The sequence below is a fragment of the Sciurus carolinensis genome, chromosome 6 (assembly GCF_902686445.1).
Source record: "Sciurus carolinensis chromosome 6, mSciCar1.2, whole genome shotgun sequence".
NCBI classification, from domain to species: Eukaryota; Metazoa; Chordata; class Mammalia; order Rodentia; family Sciuridae; genus Sciurus; species Sciurus carolinensis.
The window spans coordinates 381,973-397,621 of record NC_062218.1 but is presented as its reverse complement, the minus strand read 5'-3'; the positions used below and the strand labels follow the sequence as shown (position 1 = coordinate 397,621).

Sequence of the window (15,649 nt, the reverse complement as noted above, 5' to 3'; positions counted from 1 at the left end):
CTAGAGTCCCCTTGGCGTGGCAGGGGCCTTCACAGTGACACAGCTCTCCACTCTACTGCTGCCTTGTCTTCTAGAGCATCAGCTTCTGAGGTTGTCCTGTCTTTTTTTCCCTAATCCAGCTTTGGTACGCGCCCCAAAGTCCTTGTTTCTTCTGAATACCCTGTGGGGTATTCAGAAAGGAAAATCTGCATGTGTATTAGCTTTTGTTGCTGTGATAAAAGACTGGACAAAAACAACTTAGAAGAGGAAAAGTTTATTTTCAGCTCATGGTTTCACAGGTTCAGTCCATGGTCAGCCACCTCCATAGCAGAATATCACGGTGGAAGGGATGGTGAAGGAAAGCAGCTCAGGACATGGCAGCCAGGAAGCAGAGAGAGAAAGAGAGAGAGTGAGAGACAGAGAGATGTGCCAGGGATAAAATATAAACCCACAGGCATGCCCCTGGGACCTACTTCCTCCAGCCACACCCTACCTGCCTTTAGTTATCACCCAGTTAATCCACTCAAGTGGATTAATCCCCTGATTAGGTTATGGCCCACATAGTTGGGTTATTTCATCTCTGAATATTCCTGCATTACCTCTCACATGAGCTTTTAGGGGACACTTCATATCCAAGCCATAACAGGATGTTAGGTGTGCTCACTGCTCTTGGGGTGTCACTGCCCCAGGTCCTTCAGGCCCTTTACATGTGTACGCATGTCTCCATCTTTCTTTATACACTGGAAGAATCCTGAGTTCACACCAATACCTCCAATTCCAGTTCAACACCACAGATTCGGTATGGAGTGGAGTTATTTTTCCTCCTATATTGTGTGGCAGTTTCTCTGGGGAGACAACAACAGACTCACGGACTCACTTTCTTTAATGGTGTCATGATTATGCAGGTTTTCTATTCTTCTTGAGTTAGTTTAAGAGGCTTTGTTTCCTAGGAACTTACTCATTTGCTTTCAGACTTCAAACTTACTAGCATTCGTTTGTTCCTAACAGCCTGAGTCACCTCGTAACTCTTTGTAGCATGTATGCATATTCCTAATGCTGCATCTACATTCCTGGATACAGTCCTGTGTACGTGTGTACCGTATCTTTCTAGTACTGGGCACTGTTTTCTGTGATCGATCTCCCATCTTTTTGATGTTTTGATATCCATCAACACATTATCTTATACTGCTTCCTTTCTCTGCCTCTATTTTTGTTGCTCATACTGTTCCTTATCATGACTAATGAAGCTGAGTGTGGGGGCACAAGTCTGTAATCCCAGTGGCTCCAAAGGCTGAGGCAGGAGGATGGCAAGTTGGAGGCCGGTCTCAGCAATTTAGTGAGACGCTGTATCAAAATGAAAAATAAAAAAGGGCTGGGGCTGTAGCTCAGTGAATAGAGCACCCCCGGTTCATGACCCAGTATGAGAATAAAAAGACTACTTAAATAGTTGACTCATTAATTTTTAGCCTTTCTTCTTTTATATGTAAACACTTAAGGTTATTTATTTATAAGTATTGCTTTGTCTACATCCTGTATATTTTGGTTTGTAAATATATTTCTAAGTTCCATCATGTTTTCTTCTGTGGTCTAAGAGTTATTCACAAGTGTGTTTATTTATTTAAAAAGGGTTTTCAAGTTATCTTTTTATCACTTATTTCAAGCTTATTTACATTTGAAGTCCCATTGTAAATTCCTTATGATTGTGACTTTTTTTTTTTTTTTTTTGGTACCAGGGATTGAACTTAGGGCCCTTAACCTCTGAGCCACATTGCCAGTCCTTTGAAGTCTATATTTTGAGACAGAGTCTCACTAAGTTGCTTAGGGCCTGGCTAAGTAGCTGAGGCTGACCTTGAACTTGCAATCCTCCTGCCTCAGCCTCCCAAGCCACTGGGATTACAGGGGTATGCCACCATGCCGTTTGATTTTTGAAATTTATTGAGACTTGTTTTATTGACCAGAATGGTTTCAATGCATTTAGAAAGTCCATGTAGGCTTGAAAAGACATGGATTCTATAGTTTTTGTTTGGGGGTATAGCACTTTATGTATAGCCATATGTTTTTTGCATTTTTCAAGTCATCTATAATTTTTATTCTTTATTTGTTCTGCTGAATCTGAGTTATTTGAAATCTTTCTAATGATGAATTTATGTGTTCCTTTTTATAGTTCTGTCAACATTTGCTTGATATATTTTGAGATATTAGAAGCACACCAATTTAAAGTTTTTTTCCACTTGGTGAGATGAATTGCTTAATAATTATGTCAAAAATCTCTCCCTCCCTCCCCATCTAGCTGTATTTCCAATAAAGATTTTTACACCAAAATAGATGTTTTGACAGAAATGTAGACTCATCAGACTTTTGCAGAATCCTTCCTGTCCTTCACTTCTGCCTTCCTGGGCCCTGAAGTATTGGATATGCTCTCTGCGAATAGTGTGTGTGATCTACTCCAACGATCTCTACCTTTTAAGTGGCAGGTTTAGTCCATTCATGTTTATTGTGTTGCTTCCTATCTGTGCCACCCCTGTAGGGTTTTTTCCCTACTTTCTGGTCTTTTTCTTTGGATTATGTTTTCTCGTTCTCCTTTTTTCCCCCATTAGTTTGAGAGTTAAAGCCCGTTTCTACATTGAAGTTAGAGAACAGCTTCCAGGGTCATACCAGGACCTGAGAGTGCTCTGACCTGAGTCACCATCCTCAAACGCACTTTCGCGGCCCTGCCTTATTCCTATTCTGTGCTCACTACGTGTCGTGCAGTGAAGTTCAGGTGGCTTCACCCGAGGAACCACCTTGCCATTCCTCGTCCCTTCTCATATCACAATCCTCACCTGGAACTCCCATCCTTCTGATACACCCTGATACTCCTCCTGAGCTCTCTCTGCGTTCTCAGCTTCCCTTAGTTTTTAGTCTCTGAGCATTCCTTAATTTCTTGCCAGCTCATCATCAATTCTGGAAGGGTTGGCATGCTTTATCTTGCATTTTTGGCTGCTATCAGCAGAATTTTGAATTGGCTGCTTGATGGAAGCGGAAGAGACGAGACTCTGAATCCCAGGGGCAGGCACGTTAAAGTGCACATGCATGAAGAGGAAGGGGCTCTTTCAGCATGAGTCTCAGCAGAGGCCCCAAGACAACAGGTGCCACTGCTCCCACGTCCCAAAGAAAGCTGGACAGAGGAGGCACTGGGGAAAGAAGTCCAGAGTGAACAGGAGGGTGTCCTCAGAAGGGCCGTGAGTCCCTCCCCTTCCTGCACCATGTGAGCAGGGGCTTCTTCCCCTCAGACCCAGCAAGAGGCCTTGGGAGGACCCTTGGCGGCTCTCTCCTGGCCACGTCCCTCTGACTCTAATCCAGAGGTAATGTCCCTGGAGCTCTCCAGGGGCAGCAGGCTGCAGTGGGGAACTGGCGCCCTGGCAGCTGGAAGGGGCACCCCCATGGGCCTGGTGGGCCACACTGCCTGCACCCCAAGCTGGGGGTTCGAATGCTGCCTGAGGTGTCTGGAGACAACAGCGAGAGCCAGCCTAAGGAGGGAGGTGCTGGGGACCAGCTGTGGGACCGCCGTCCACACTGGGCTGTGCACGGCGCATCAGAGCATGGTGGTCTCCCCTGAGCCCGGGACACCCAAGAGCCCCTGGGTCCAGCCCACAGCTATGCCAGCCTTGTGGGAAGTTCCTGGCCTGCTTCCTCTCCTGCTGCTCCCACCCAGGAAACAAGCTGCCTGTGCAAAGGACCAGGGAGAAGCAGCCCACCTGGACCACACCTCAGGCAAGGCCACCTGAGGGAAAGCTCAACTCTCAATGTGTCACGAGACTTACCCTGGTGACCAATGAGCCTACTGGGGCCACCTGACAGGAGATGCTGAGCTAGTGGGAGGGACAGCAATGCCCAGAGCTGTCCTTGACACAGGGCATGGCAAAGCAGACCGGCCAGGACAGGGCCAGGGAAGCCCAGACTTGAGGCCAGCTCCTCCCTGGGTCCTGGGAAGACCCAGGTCCTCAGGGGGGAAGGAACAAGTCCCTTTCTTCATGGACAGGCTTACCTCCTGGAAGTGGCTGAGAGAGGAAGGAAAAGCAAAATCAGCCCATGAGAAAACCAAGAGTGACCTTGCCCTTCAACGAGGGTGACCAGAAGCAGTCCACTCACCCCAGGAGCTCCCCTCAGCTCACCTGGCTCCAGCACCCACACTCAGCCTAGGCCCAACCCTGAACATCAGCTAGTCAGATGGGGTGAGACCGAGGGGCTCTTGCCACGGCTCCCCTGAGCGTGGAGCCCTGAGCAGGGGATCATGGGCTTCCGAGTGTCGCCACCCGTGGCAACAATCCCGTGGATATTTGTTACCGCCTGCAGCAACAATTGTGCAGGTATTCATCGGAGGTGGACTGGAAATAAACTACTTCTATTCCTGTGCTGCTTCCTTCTTGCTTGCTTATTCTCTAGCTTATAGAGGAAAAAGAGGCTTGCTTGATTTTAGAGGAAGAGAAGCTTTGAGAGAAAGATAGGCCTTGCTTATAGAGGAAGTTTTAAAGAAAGACAGGCTTCTATGCTGATCAGAGATCTATTTCTTCTTAGAGTTCTGCTGCTTCTTCTTAGAGGTGCGTCCTGCATCCTGTGAACTAGGTGCTATCTATCTGAGGTGCTTCTTAGTGGTGCGTCCCGTGTACTGCGATCTGTGATCTACGACCTAGAGGTGTGTTCTCAGTTCTCCGCTCTACGATCTGCCTTCTGCCACTGCCTGCTTCTTACTGCTTGCTGCTTCTTCTTACTGCTTGCTGCTTCTTCTCTCTGCTAGCTGCTTCTTCTTACTGCTTGCTGCTTCTTCTCTCTGCTAGCTGCTTCTTCTCTCTGCTAGCTGCTTCTCTCTGCTAGCTGCTGCTTCCCTGTGATCTGCCTACTGCCCGCTTATATTCCCTCCAGGAGGCGGAGGGCGGGGCCACGCCAGTTGAGATCAGGCGAGGAGCCAGCTGCCCAATCACGGCAAGGTCAAAACGAGCAGGCCCGAGCAGGCGCGCTCAGGAACACCTGTGCACGCGCTGTGTGCGTGGACTTAACTGAATATGGCCAATGACACATCACCTGAGCGTGCTTATGTTAATTAACCTCCTCACTGCCCATGTGACCAAAACAACTTCTGGCTGGCTACGAGGCGCCATCTTGGCGTAGTCCGCGTGGCATAGCCCCCAACATCTGAAGGCATGTGGGCCATTGGCCACTCAAGGATAAACCCCTCCACTTGACGCTCCACCCTCGGGTCCAGCAGCCAGCTTAGCCTGCTCCCCAGAGCAACAGGAAGCAGCCCGTGCCGTTGTCCATCCCACTCTTGCCGTCCACACAGGCAGCGTCTGCTGGTGCAGCTGGCCCACTGGTTCTGCTGGGGCGGTTAGGGCCAGGGCCCACACCCAAACGGGCCTTAGCAAATGGCCGGGCATTCCCTCCAGTGTCAGCAGGCCGGGAACTTTCCAAATCTTCAAGGTCTGGCTCCTTTTAGCAATTCCTCCAAGGTATTTCTCCTCGCACGCTTTACCATAGCAGAGAGGCCTCAGTCCCCGAACACCCTGCTTAGGATCCTCGGCTGAAGAGCAGCCTCATCACGTGCAGGCTCTACCGCCCGAGCACTAGCACCACGAAGCAAGCTCTCGGCCACTTTCTCAGGAGGGTCCCCTCCCCTTCCTTCTGGTCCCCAGCAGTGCGCCCATTCCGAGTCCTCACCGACATCGGGGCTGATGCTCCATCTTACCGCGATGGTGTGTGAGCCGGGAGGTACTCAGAACTGCCTCCAGCACACGTGGGTCCTCCGGCGGCCACTGGGCAGATGCAGGCCACTCCACACTTCTGCAGTCTGCTACAGCAGCGCCCGCTCTCCGCTGCCCAGATCTGAGACTGCTCAGGCTGCTCGTGACAGAACACCACGGCCCAGACCCAGGGCGTCCCTTCTCACTGCTGGGCCTGGAGGGCAGTGCGGGCGCCCCGACCCGGCTTCTAAGGCACGGGCCGCCTTCAGTGTGGTTCTGCCTTCCCGCTGCCCTGCCGCCCTCCTCAGGGCAGGCCTGCTGTGTGGGCCTCTTGTCTCCTCTCATAGGGTGGAAACCCCCCTTAGGGCCTCATCTGACTGAACACTTCCTTAGAGACCTCATCTCCAAATGCCACCAGGCACTCCAGAATGGACTGGAGTCACAGCATGCAATCCCCAAGACATGTCAGGAGAAGGCAAATGCTGCAGGGGGATGTCTCACTGCAATGCTTGGGCTGGCCTGGGACTCCTGGGCTCAAGTGATCCTCCTGCCTCAGCCTCCCATGGAGCTGGGAAGCACCACTGCACTCGGCCGAGAAGGACAATCCCATCTCCAAAGCTAAAAATCAGCATGCTTAGCTTCATAACTGCACCCTTCAGGACAGGGCTTGAGAGCTCATGCTGGTCTCAAGCGCTGGAAGTGGACGTGTTCAGGCTGAGCTTGAGGCCCAGGACACACCTTCCTGGTGTCAAGGACCTGCTGTCCCATGGTGGGAGAGCAGCACACGTACTGGCTCAGCCCAGGTGAGTGCAGACCAGGGCAGACCCTGGGCAGGGGCTCCAGGAGGGGCCCAGGCATGCGTGCCGAAGGCTGAACACAGAACCCAGAAGCAGCAGCCCCAAGGCAGGGAGGAGGGCCAGTCACAATGGTCTGCAGGTCCTCCTGGGGTCCCGGCTGAGCCTCCCCTTCCCTTCTGCTTGCTGTTCTGAGTGGTTCTCTCTGGCCCTTCTCTCCACAAGAATGATCTGCGTCTTTGATCAATGCTCCTGAGTCCTCATGAGTCATCAAGAGGACACTGTCCACGTGCCAGGCCTGGGTGGACTGTGGGTCCTCGTTGGCAGCACCTGAGGTCCTGCGTTGCAGACCACATTTCAGGCCCTGTCTGCTGCTCGCAGGGAGTCCCTGGGAGGGCAGGCGCCTTCCAGTGGCCCCTGTGGGTCCTTCTGCTCTGTCAGCATGACCTGGCCAACAGCTGGGCTTCAGCAAGGGCCGAGGCCTCTCAGGCCCTCCTGGTCAGTGCCCAGGGCCACAGGTCCCACATCGCTCAGGCTTGGAAGGGCCCAGCTCTGCTCCCTGCCCCAGGACAGGATGTGACCGCCTCCTCCACATCACCTCCCCCACGGTCTCTTCACCCTGAATTTCCCTTCTGTGGACGATGAAATGTACAAGGTGGAAAATCCCAGCCCTGACCGTCGCCCACAGAGGCGGCAGGAGGGAGGGTTGTGTAACTTGAAAGTGCCGCCCCTGAGCTACACAGAAGCCAAGTAAATAAAAATAAAATAGCCCACAGCCTCTAACCACACATCCCGACAGACCTCTGGGCTGTCTTCACCCTCTGAGGTGGAGACTTTCCAGTTCATGTCCTTCCCCAAGGTGACTTTTTATGAAGTTTTGATAAAAGTTGCTTGTCCATTTCAGAGTCAGGAAGCACAGACTAAGATCCACTTTCCGTAGCTTGACTCTCTTCTAAGCACACAGTGCGCATGAATTCAGGAAGGTCTGAGAGTTCACAGGGCACAAACCCGTAGGCACACAGCCCCGCGGTTCAGGACCCTTGGTGGAGAGAGCGTGGTGGAGAAGTCAAGGGGGCGTCACGTGAGCTATCGATCAGAGCAGCAGGGCTCCCCCCGCGCCTGCACAGCACAGGCACCTGACCCAGCGGGCCTGCTCCTCACCACGAGCTCTGGAGCTGGGTGTCGGTCGGGAACTCGCTCCGCTTGTTGGTCCAGAGTAGGGGTCCAGAGGCACAGGACCCCTGAACCGGGCAGAAGCAGCAGAACTGGGGCTCTTCTGACCCATCCAGTGAGGAAGCAGCCAGGCCTCCAGGCTGGGCCCCAGTCTGACCCAGAGGTTGGGTCTGTGTCAGTGCCAGGAAAGTCAAGTGACCACACCTCGAGCCACCCAGACAGCGCCTGTCCCCTGCTGCCCTTGAGGCTTGCTAATGCCCCCATGGCAGCTGGGATCTACTCAGCCCACATGGCTCCTTTATTTTCATATATACGTTTTTTTGCACTTCTGTGGAAGGAATTCAGGGGTGCTCTACACCCCCAGTACTTTTATTTTATTTTGAGACACGGTCTCCCTAAATTTCCTAGGTTGGCCTTGAACTTGTGACTTTCCTGCCTTGGCCTCCCAAATCTCTGGGATCACAGGTGTGCACCACACCTGGCTTGCGTGGTTCATTGATAAAAAGGACGCTCCACAGACAGCAGATCTGGAGGGCAGACTTGCCTCCTGCTCCCCACAGGTGGGCAAGGATGGACGATGCACCCACTCTCCTGCACTCCCTGACTCTCCTGGAGAAGACATGCAACGAGTTGGCACCGAGACGTGGCGGATGGGAGCCACCTGGCCTGGGTGGAGAGGACGTAAAGCCAGCGCACTTCCACAAGAAACTGGAAACCCCCAGGGAGGAGCCACAGTGTGCTGTCACCTCTCCACTCAGCACAAGCTCTGCTGTCACCGTGGGACTCAGCCTGGCAGCCCTCCACAGGGCGGAGCAGCGGGGCCCTGCCCACAGCACCCAGGCTGCACCCGCCCTGCCGAATCCAAACCTGTAGGCACACGGCCCAGAAGCTGACAGAGCCCCGCCCAACCCTCCAGCAGAAAACCCCCGTCCTCAGTGCAGGTCTCCTTGAGCCCATCTGAGCCCACGGTACCAGGACCACCCAGAGCTGGAAGTCTAAGGAGGCAGAAGGCAGGACAGGGCCACCACCTGCATCACCCGGGGCCAGGACAGGACCAGGCCACCACCTGCATCACCCGGGGCCAGGACAGGACCCGGGCTACCACCTGCATCACCCGGGGCCAGGACAGGACCCGGGCCACCACCTGCATCACCCGGGGCCAGGACAGGACCAGGCCACCACCTGCATCACCCGGGGCCAGGACAGGACCCGGGCTACCACCTGCATCACCCGGGGCCAGGACAGGACCTGGGCCACCACCTGAGTTACATGCTAATAGGAAATTAGGTGCAGCTCTGAGTATGGCTGGGACAGAAAGTGGAAGCCTGGTGGACAGAGGTGGACAGAACAAAGGCCCGAAAAGCTGGGGAGGGGCCACTCAGGGTGTCAGCAGAAGCTAGTGCAGCTGGGGAGGGGCAGAACCCCTTGACCCTGCGCGAGAGCTGGACTCCCAGCAGATAAGGAGCAGCTCCTGCTGGGGAGGGGCCTGACCCCGAGCGTGGGCAAGTGGGCGGGGCATGCAGCCAGCAGCTGCAGCACCCAGTGCCCGGGGAGGGGCCTGACCTGCAGTGTAGACGGGGGTATGCACCCAGCAGCTGCAGCACCCACCGTGCCTGGGGAGGGGCCTGACCTGCAGTGTAGACGGGGGTATGCACCCAGCAGCTGCAGCACCCACCGTGCCTGGGGAGGGGCCTGACCTGCAGTGTAGACGGGGGTATGCACCCAGCAGCTGCAGCACCCACAGTGCCTGGGGTGGAGCCTGACCTGCAGTGTAGACGGGGGTATGCACCCAGCAGCTGCAGCACCCACCGTGCCTGGGGAGGGGCCTGACCTGCAGTGTAGACGGGGGTATGCACCCAGCAGCTGCAGCACCCACCGTGCCTGGGGAGGGGCCTGACCTGCAGTGTAGACGGGGGTATGCACCCAGCAGCTGCAGCACCCACCGTGCCTGGGGAGGGGCCTGACCTGCAGTGTAGACGGGGGTATGCACCCAGCAGCTGCAGCACCCACAGTGCCCGGGGTGGAGCCTGACCTGCAGTGTAGACGGGGGTATGCACCCAGCAGCTGCAGCACCCACCGTGCCCGGGGAGGGGCCTGACCTGCAGTGTAGACGGGGGTATGCACCCAGCAGCTGCAGCACCCACAGTGCCCGGGGTGGGGCCTGACCTGCAGTGTAGACGGGGGTATGCACCCAGCAGCTGCAGCACCCACAGTGCCCGGGGAGGGGCCTGACCTGCAGTGTAGACGGGGGTATGCACCCAGCAGCTGCAGCACCCACAGTGCCCGGGGTGGAGCCTGACCTGCAGTGTAGACGGGGGTATGCACCCAGCAGCTGCAGCACCCACCGTGCCCGGGGTGGAGCCTGACCTGCAGTGTAGACGGGGGTATGCACCCAGCAGCTGCAGCACCCACCGTGCCCGGGGTGGGGCCTGGCCTGCAGTGTAGACGGGGGTATGCACCCAGCAGCTGCAGCACCCGTGGTACTTGGGGCAGGTCAAACGGTTGACGGTGGCCGCCACCCCAACTGTGGCTGGGCCTGGTCCTTCACAAAGCAGACCCCCTGTTCTGGAGCCCCTAGTTGTGGGACCCCGGGAGTCCGAGCAGGGCCCCAGGAATGCCCACGGCCAGGTGCACGGGCACCACACCATCCTCTCCTGGCCACAGCTGGACCCAGGGGGGACCCACTGCTCTCAGGCAGAGCAGGTGGGAACAGGGAGGCTCCAGGTGGCCAGAGTCCTACCTTGGAAGAAGCTCTTCACCCGCAGGTAGCTGACGCTGAGGCGCAAGACGGAGAGCTTGTCCAGCTTGGCGATGACGTCGGGGGGGAGCGGCAGCAGGCTGGCCAGGCGGTCCAGCTCGGCATTCAGGCGGTCCCGGTGCCTCTTGGAAGGGTTCGACTTCTCGAGCCGCAGGGCGGGCCTCCTGCAGGGAAGAGGCTTCATCAGGCAGGAGCCCCGGCCCCAGGGGCTGGGGACCTGGTCCCAGGCACCGAGAGGCGAGTGCTGGCAGAAGTGAAGCCCCTCCTGACAACAGACAGAAAGCCAGTGCCCACCTCAGGCTACAGCCCAGGGACAAAGACAGCGGCAGAGGACAGGTGGCAGGGGAAGGCCACATGCTCCCCACCTCCCTGCCACTGCCCAGTGGGAGGAGGACACTGGCCAGGCAGCCCAGGCTGTCCAGGCAGGTGGAAAGCCTGTGTCATGCCCATCCTGTGGTCCTTGGTGCCTGACGGGCTGATAGAGTCCAGGAGAAATGGAGTCCCACAGCCGGTGGCAGCTCTGAGCCCAGACCACCCACGGGGTGTTCGTCACCAAGGACTGAGGCTGCCTCAGGCCTCCCACCTGGCCTCTCCACCAGCAGGCGCCCGAGGTCCATGCCGGCAGGCGCTGGTGCCCTGGCCTTTCCAGGCGGAACACTGTGCCGGCGTCCGGCCCGGCCACTGGTGGCCAGGCTTGGGCTGCTCCCAGGCTGGTCAGCGGAACGCAGCTCTCTGAGTGTTCACATGGCAGACTCTGGACACGTGCTTTGACCTGCCTGGCGCGGCCAGGATTGCTGAGTCACCTGGTCACTCTGGCTGGCCGTGAGGAGACACCAAGCGCCCGCCACAGCCGCGGCCATAGGCTGCGGGTTCTATGCCCTCCATTAGGCTGTGTCCTTGTTCCTGCTGTAGCCACATCAGGGTGGGAGGCAGAACTCCAGTGGACTGTGGTCTGCACTCTCCTCGTGGGCTGTGCCCTCAAGCATCTCCTCATGAAGGTCCGGTCCGTCCACACCTCAGTTATGGTCTAGATGTGAGGTGTCCCCTGAAACTCCCGTTGTGAAGGTTCAGCTGGGAGGTGACCAGGGCTGCAAACCCAGTCTGTCCATCCAGTTTGCATGGACGAGTGACTGTGGGCAGGCGGGCGCGGCTGGAGGCGGTGGGCCCTGGGGGTCTGGAGGACGCCCCCTCCCTGCAGCCCTTGTCCTCTCTTCGGAGTCGGGCCAGGAGAGCGGAGCAGCGATCTGACCTCACTCCCTTCCACCAGGATGGCCTGCTTCTCCTGGACCCAGAGCAATGGGGTCGCCCAGCCACAGACTGAACCTGAGAAGCCGGGAGCCAGAGTGGACCTTTCCTCCACGTTCTCTCAGGACTCTGGCCACGATGAAAGCCTCACACTCCACATCTCCTTGGAGAAATGTCCACTCAAGTCCTTTGCCATTTTAATTTGGGTTGTTTGTCTTTTTGGGCTTTTTGTTTCTTTTTGGGCGTCAGGGACTGAACCTGGGGTGCTTCTCCACTGGGCCGCATCCCCAGCCCTTTTTTAGTATTTATGGACGGGGTCTCGCGGAGTTGGCTAGGGCCTAACTGAGTTGCTGAGGGTGGCTTTGAACTCTCAGTCCTCCTGCCTCAGCCTCTGAGCCGCTGGGATGGCAGGCATGGTCACCACACCCAGCTGCCCTTTTGTTTTTGAGTCATAAGAGCTCTGGACTTGCTCCTGATGTGAGACCTCATCAGACACAGGCTTTGCAAGTGTCCTCTCCCAAGCTGTGGTCATCTTTGGTCATCTTTGGTCACCTGCCACTTCCAGTGATGTCTTCGCTGCCTCCCCAACCACTCAAGTTGCCAGCCGAATTCAAATAGGGCAGAGGGTCTGGGGACGCACTGGACGGACACAGTGCAGACAGCATCCCCTGCCAGAGGAGAGGCCCACGTTGGTGACGGACACCCAAGACCTTCCTACAGACAGGGGACACCTTGGCTGGGGGCGGGGGTCAGAGAGGAAAACCAGGGCGATGGCAGACGGCTGGCGGCAGCAGAGGAGCCGCAGGGCAGGCACAGGGCAGATGCCACAGGTGCCTGGACACTGCCAGGGGCAAGGCGCTCCCCTGGGGCTGAGCCCACCTGCAGCCTCGTGCTCAGGGCCCAGCCAGCTCACAGGTCTCGCTGGTCCTTGCCTTGCCTCCTGCCGCCTCAGCCTCCCGGGCAGTCCTGAGGGAGGCGCGGCCCTGCCACTCCATGGGGGGTGGTGCCTTAACGGAGCTGGGTCCCTGCACCCCTGGCTTTTCCTCCTGTGGCTCCAGGGCAGGCACCACTGCCTGGGGAAGAAGAGGTGTCCAGAGAGCTCGGCAACATGACCGCCCTCCTCCAACCCTCAGAGCACTGGCCACCCCACACCCAGCTCCCCAACCCGAACCCACGAAGCAGGCGGGGACCCCCACTAAGGTGGGCAAGAGACACGGCCGGGGGCCAAGGGCCAGGCAGGTCTCCAGCTCAAGTCCAGGAGCAAATGGAAGGGCACATGGACAAAGGCCCTCCTGGCTGAGAGGCTGGAGGTGACAAGGCCGGGGTTCAGCCATTCCCCACTAGCACAGGAAGGAGAGGAGAAGCCAGCCGGCCCAGGTGGGCAGACCGTGCTGCAGACCCACCAGTGCCGAACGCCTGCGAATTCGTGGAACCAGGCTGGAGACACTGCGGAGGGACCTGCGTGAGTGCCGGGGACTTAGGAGCTGCTCTTCCCCAGGGACCCGCGCTGTGTGATCTCAACCAAAACTTCATCGGGACTTGGCAGAAACTGCAAAGCTGACTCTGAAAGGTAACGGAATGCGCAGGTCCCAGAACAGGCGGTTAGAGCACTCACCCCGGGCGTTAAGCCATCTCTGCAGCCTGGTACCAGAGAGGATAGAAATGCAGATCAGGAGAGCAGAACAGAGGTCCTGGAGAGAGGCCCACACGTGCTTCTCAGGGCTCCCGGCTGGACAAAGGAAAGTCTCCAGTAAATGGTGCCGGGTCCCCAGACATCCCTGAAACACGCCACATGGATGGCAGCCAAGATGTGAAACCTGCGATAGGGCAAGGAAGCGTGTGCAGGAGTTGCTGAGCCCAAGCAGTCAGGCCCTGGGACACATGCAAACATGTACTCTGACAAACCTGTCTCTGTCAAAAGATTGTAAATGTCTTTTGAAAGTCAATCCCCTCCCGCCCCTGCCACAGAGCTGGGGATTGAACCCAGGAGTGTTCTACCACTTAGCTACAGCCCCCAGACTTTTTTGAGGCAGGGTCTCCCTAATTGCTGAGGTTGGCCTCCAACTTGTGATCCTCCTTCCTCAGCCTCCAAAGTCACTGGGATTACAGTCAAGCACCCCTGTGCCTGGCTTGAAAGTCTATATTAAGAAAATGGAAAGGTAAGTCATAGATTGGAAGAAAATATTCCTACAAGGGCTTGATCCAGAATATGTAAAGGATCCTTACAAGTTAACAATGAGAGGACAAACAAAGAAGAAGAAGACAGATCATTTCAACATCATTCACCAGAGCACACATGTGGATGGTAAACAGGCTCATGCACACACTGAAACCATTATTCACCAGGTTAAGACCCAGTAAGCCTGGCGAGATCCTGCCCCCACTGGATGGTCCCAGGCCGAGGGCACGCGGGACCTGGAGCGCTCTGCCGTGGCTGGGAACAACAGCTGGAGCAGCTGCTTGGAGAACAGGACCCAGCACCGCACCCCGGGCACCTGTGCTCACAGGACCGCAGGCAGGTGTTCACCGCCCCGCCCGGGCAGGCGGAAGGAGCTGGCCAGGAAGGCAGGCGATGAGCTCCGAACCTCCGCACCAGCAAAGGAGCCCATCATGCAATGCGCAGGATCCCACCTGCACAAAACGCTGCAGGAAGCAGGCCAGAGGCTGCTGGGGCAGAGGTGCAGGGGCGGCCAGGGGACCAGGAAGCTGGAGTAGCGGGACGTTGGTGACCTGGACGTGAAACCCGCGTACTTCAGCACATCCCAGCAGAGCGGGAAGCACGTGCCCCATGCTGCTCTGCACGCAGCTCAGCCTCTCCAGTGGACACTGCTGACGCCCCAGGCATTCGCCTCTGGAGAAAGTAGCGACTGGAAATCACCACAGCACCCGAGGTCGGGTGCGGCTCTGCGCCTGTGCCCTGAGGGTGCTCGGGAGCCGCTGTGCCCGGCCAGTCTCAGGCGTCCACAAACTCCTTCGTGGCCGTGTGCCAGCCCCACGCCCCACACCTCCACCGCTCACCTTCCAGGGAGAAGAGGCAGCCCCGGCAGACCCGAGCCCACCCACCTACAGACCAGAACGCAAGGCACCGCCTACCGCAGCCCTCGGTCCTGGCAAGGAGGCCAGAGCCCAGCGGAGGTGGGCAGCCAGCTGCAGGAGGGGCTCCCTGGACGCCAACAGCAGAGCCAGCTTCCCCAGGACACCAGGATATGTCGCCCAAGGGTGACACCCAGCCTTCGCAGGGGCGCCCACGCCTGCACAAGCCAGCCTCAGCGCCTCGCGCGCGGCCCGCAGGCAGGCAAGTGTGTGAGCGTGGCTGGCTTCTGAGCTCCCCGCTGAGGCGCAGTCCTCAGGGAGGTGCTCTCCGAAGGGCTCGGCAGGGTCCTCCCCAGCACTGACCTGCCCCTCTCACACCTGCCTCCTCTGAGCCACGCTGCGAGGCCGCTGAGGATCTCACAGAGCCAGGACCAGGCCTCCGACTCCATCTCAAGATGTAGCTGCATCAACCTCCGTTCTCTGTACATTACCCAACTGGGGCGCTTGTCACAGCACAAGAAAGCAGACTAACACAGCGAGAGTCTGTGTCACCCTCAAACCACGATGCCACTGCCCAGGGCCACCGCAGGTCAGTGTGGAAACGTGGCTACTCAGCAAAGCCCTCCCAGGAGAACAAAGTGATTCAGACCCCAGAGCCCACACCGGAAAGCGTGCAGCTGATCAAAGGCTCTGAGTTAAAGAGAGACGTGTGTGTGTTAGAAGACAAAAGAGGAAAACCCCTTTGTCATCGTAGTGTGAAGTCTACTCAGCCACAGAGGAAAGACAGATAAGCTCAACTCCACATGAGTTCAAGGCTTCTGCGTGGCAGACGCCAAAGCGAGGTGGAAACGGGGGGAAGCATCTGACACCCCTGGAGAGGACACAGGGTCCCCAGTGCCCAGCAGGCTTCTGTGGTACGAAGCACAAAAACACGAATCAGCCCTCGAAAA

General features: G+C 57.2%; 1 protein-coding gene across 2 annotated transcripts in view; it reads right to left on the bottom strand.

Moving 5' to 3' along the window:
• The window catches only part of Ahrr (aryl hydrocarbon receptor repressor), a 78,479-nt gene that overhangs the window by 49,734 nt on the left and 13,096 nt on the right, over positions 1–15,649 (bottom strand). Inside the window, exons 1-2 of one of the 2 annotated variants that reach the window (XM_047555891.1) lie at positions 11,005–11,090; positions 10,404–10,585 (exon numbers count right to left, since the gene is read on the bottom strand). Coding sequence is in view for 1 of the 2 variants with exons in the window: in XM_047555890.1 (XP_047411846.1) it covers positions 10,404–10,585 (182 nt within the window). In the remaining variant the exon portion in view is untranslated. Of the gene's footprint in view, positions 1–10,403; positions 10,586–11,004; positions 11,091–15,649 lie in introns of those variants that run through there. The other variant, XM_047555890.1, reaches the window with a different exon arrangement.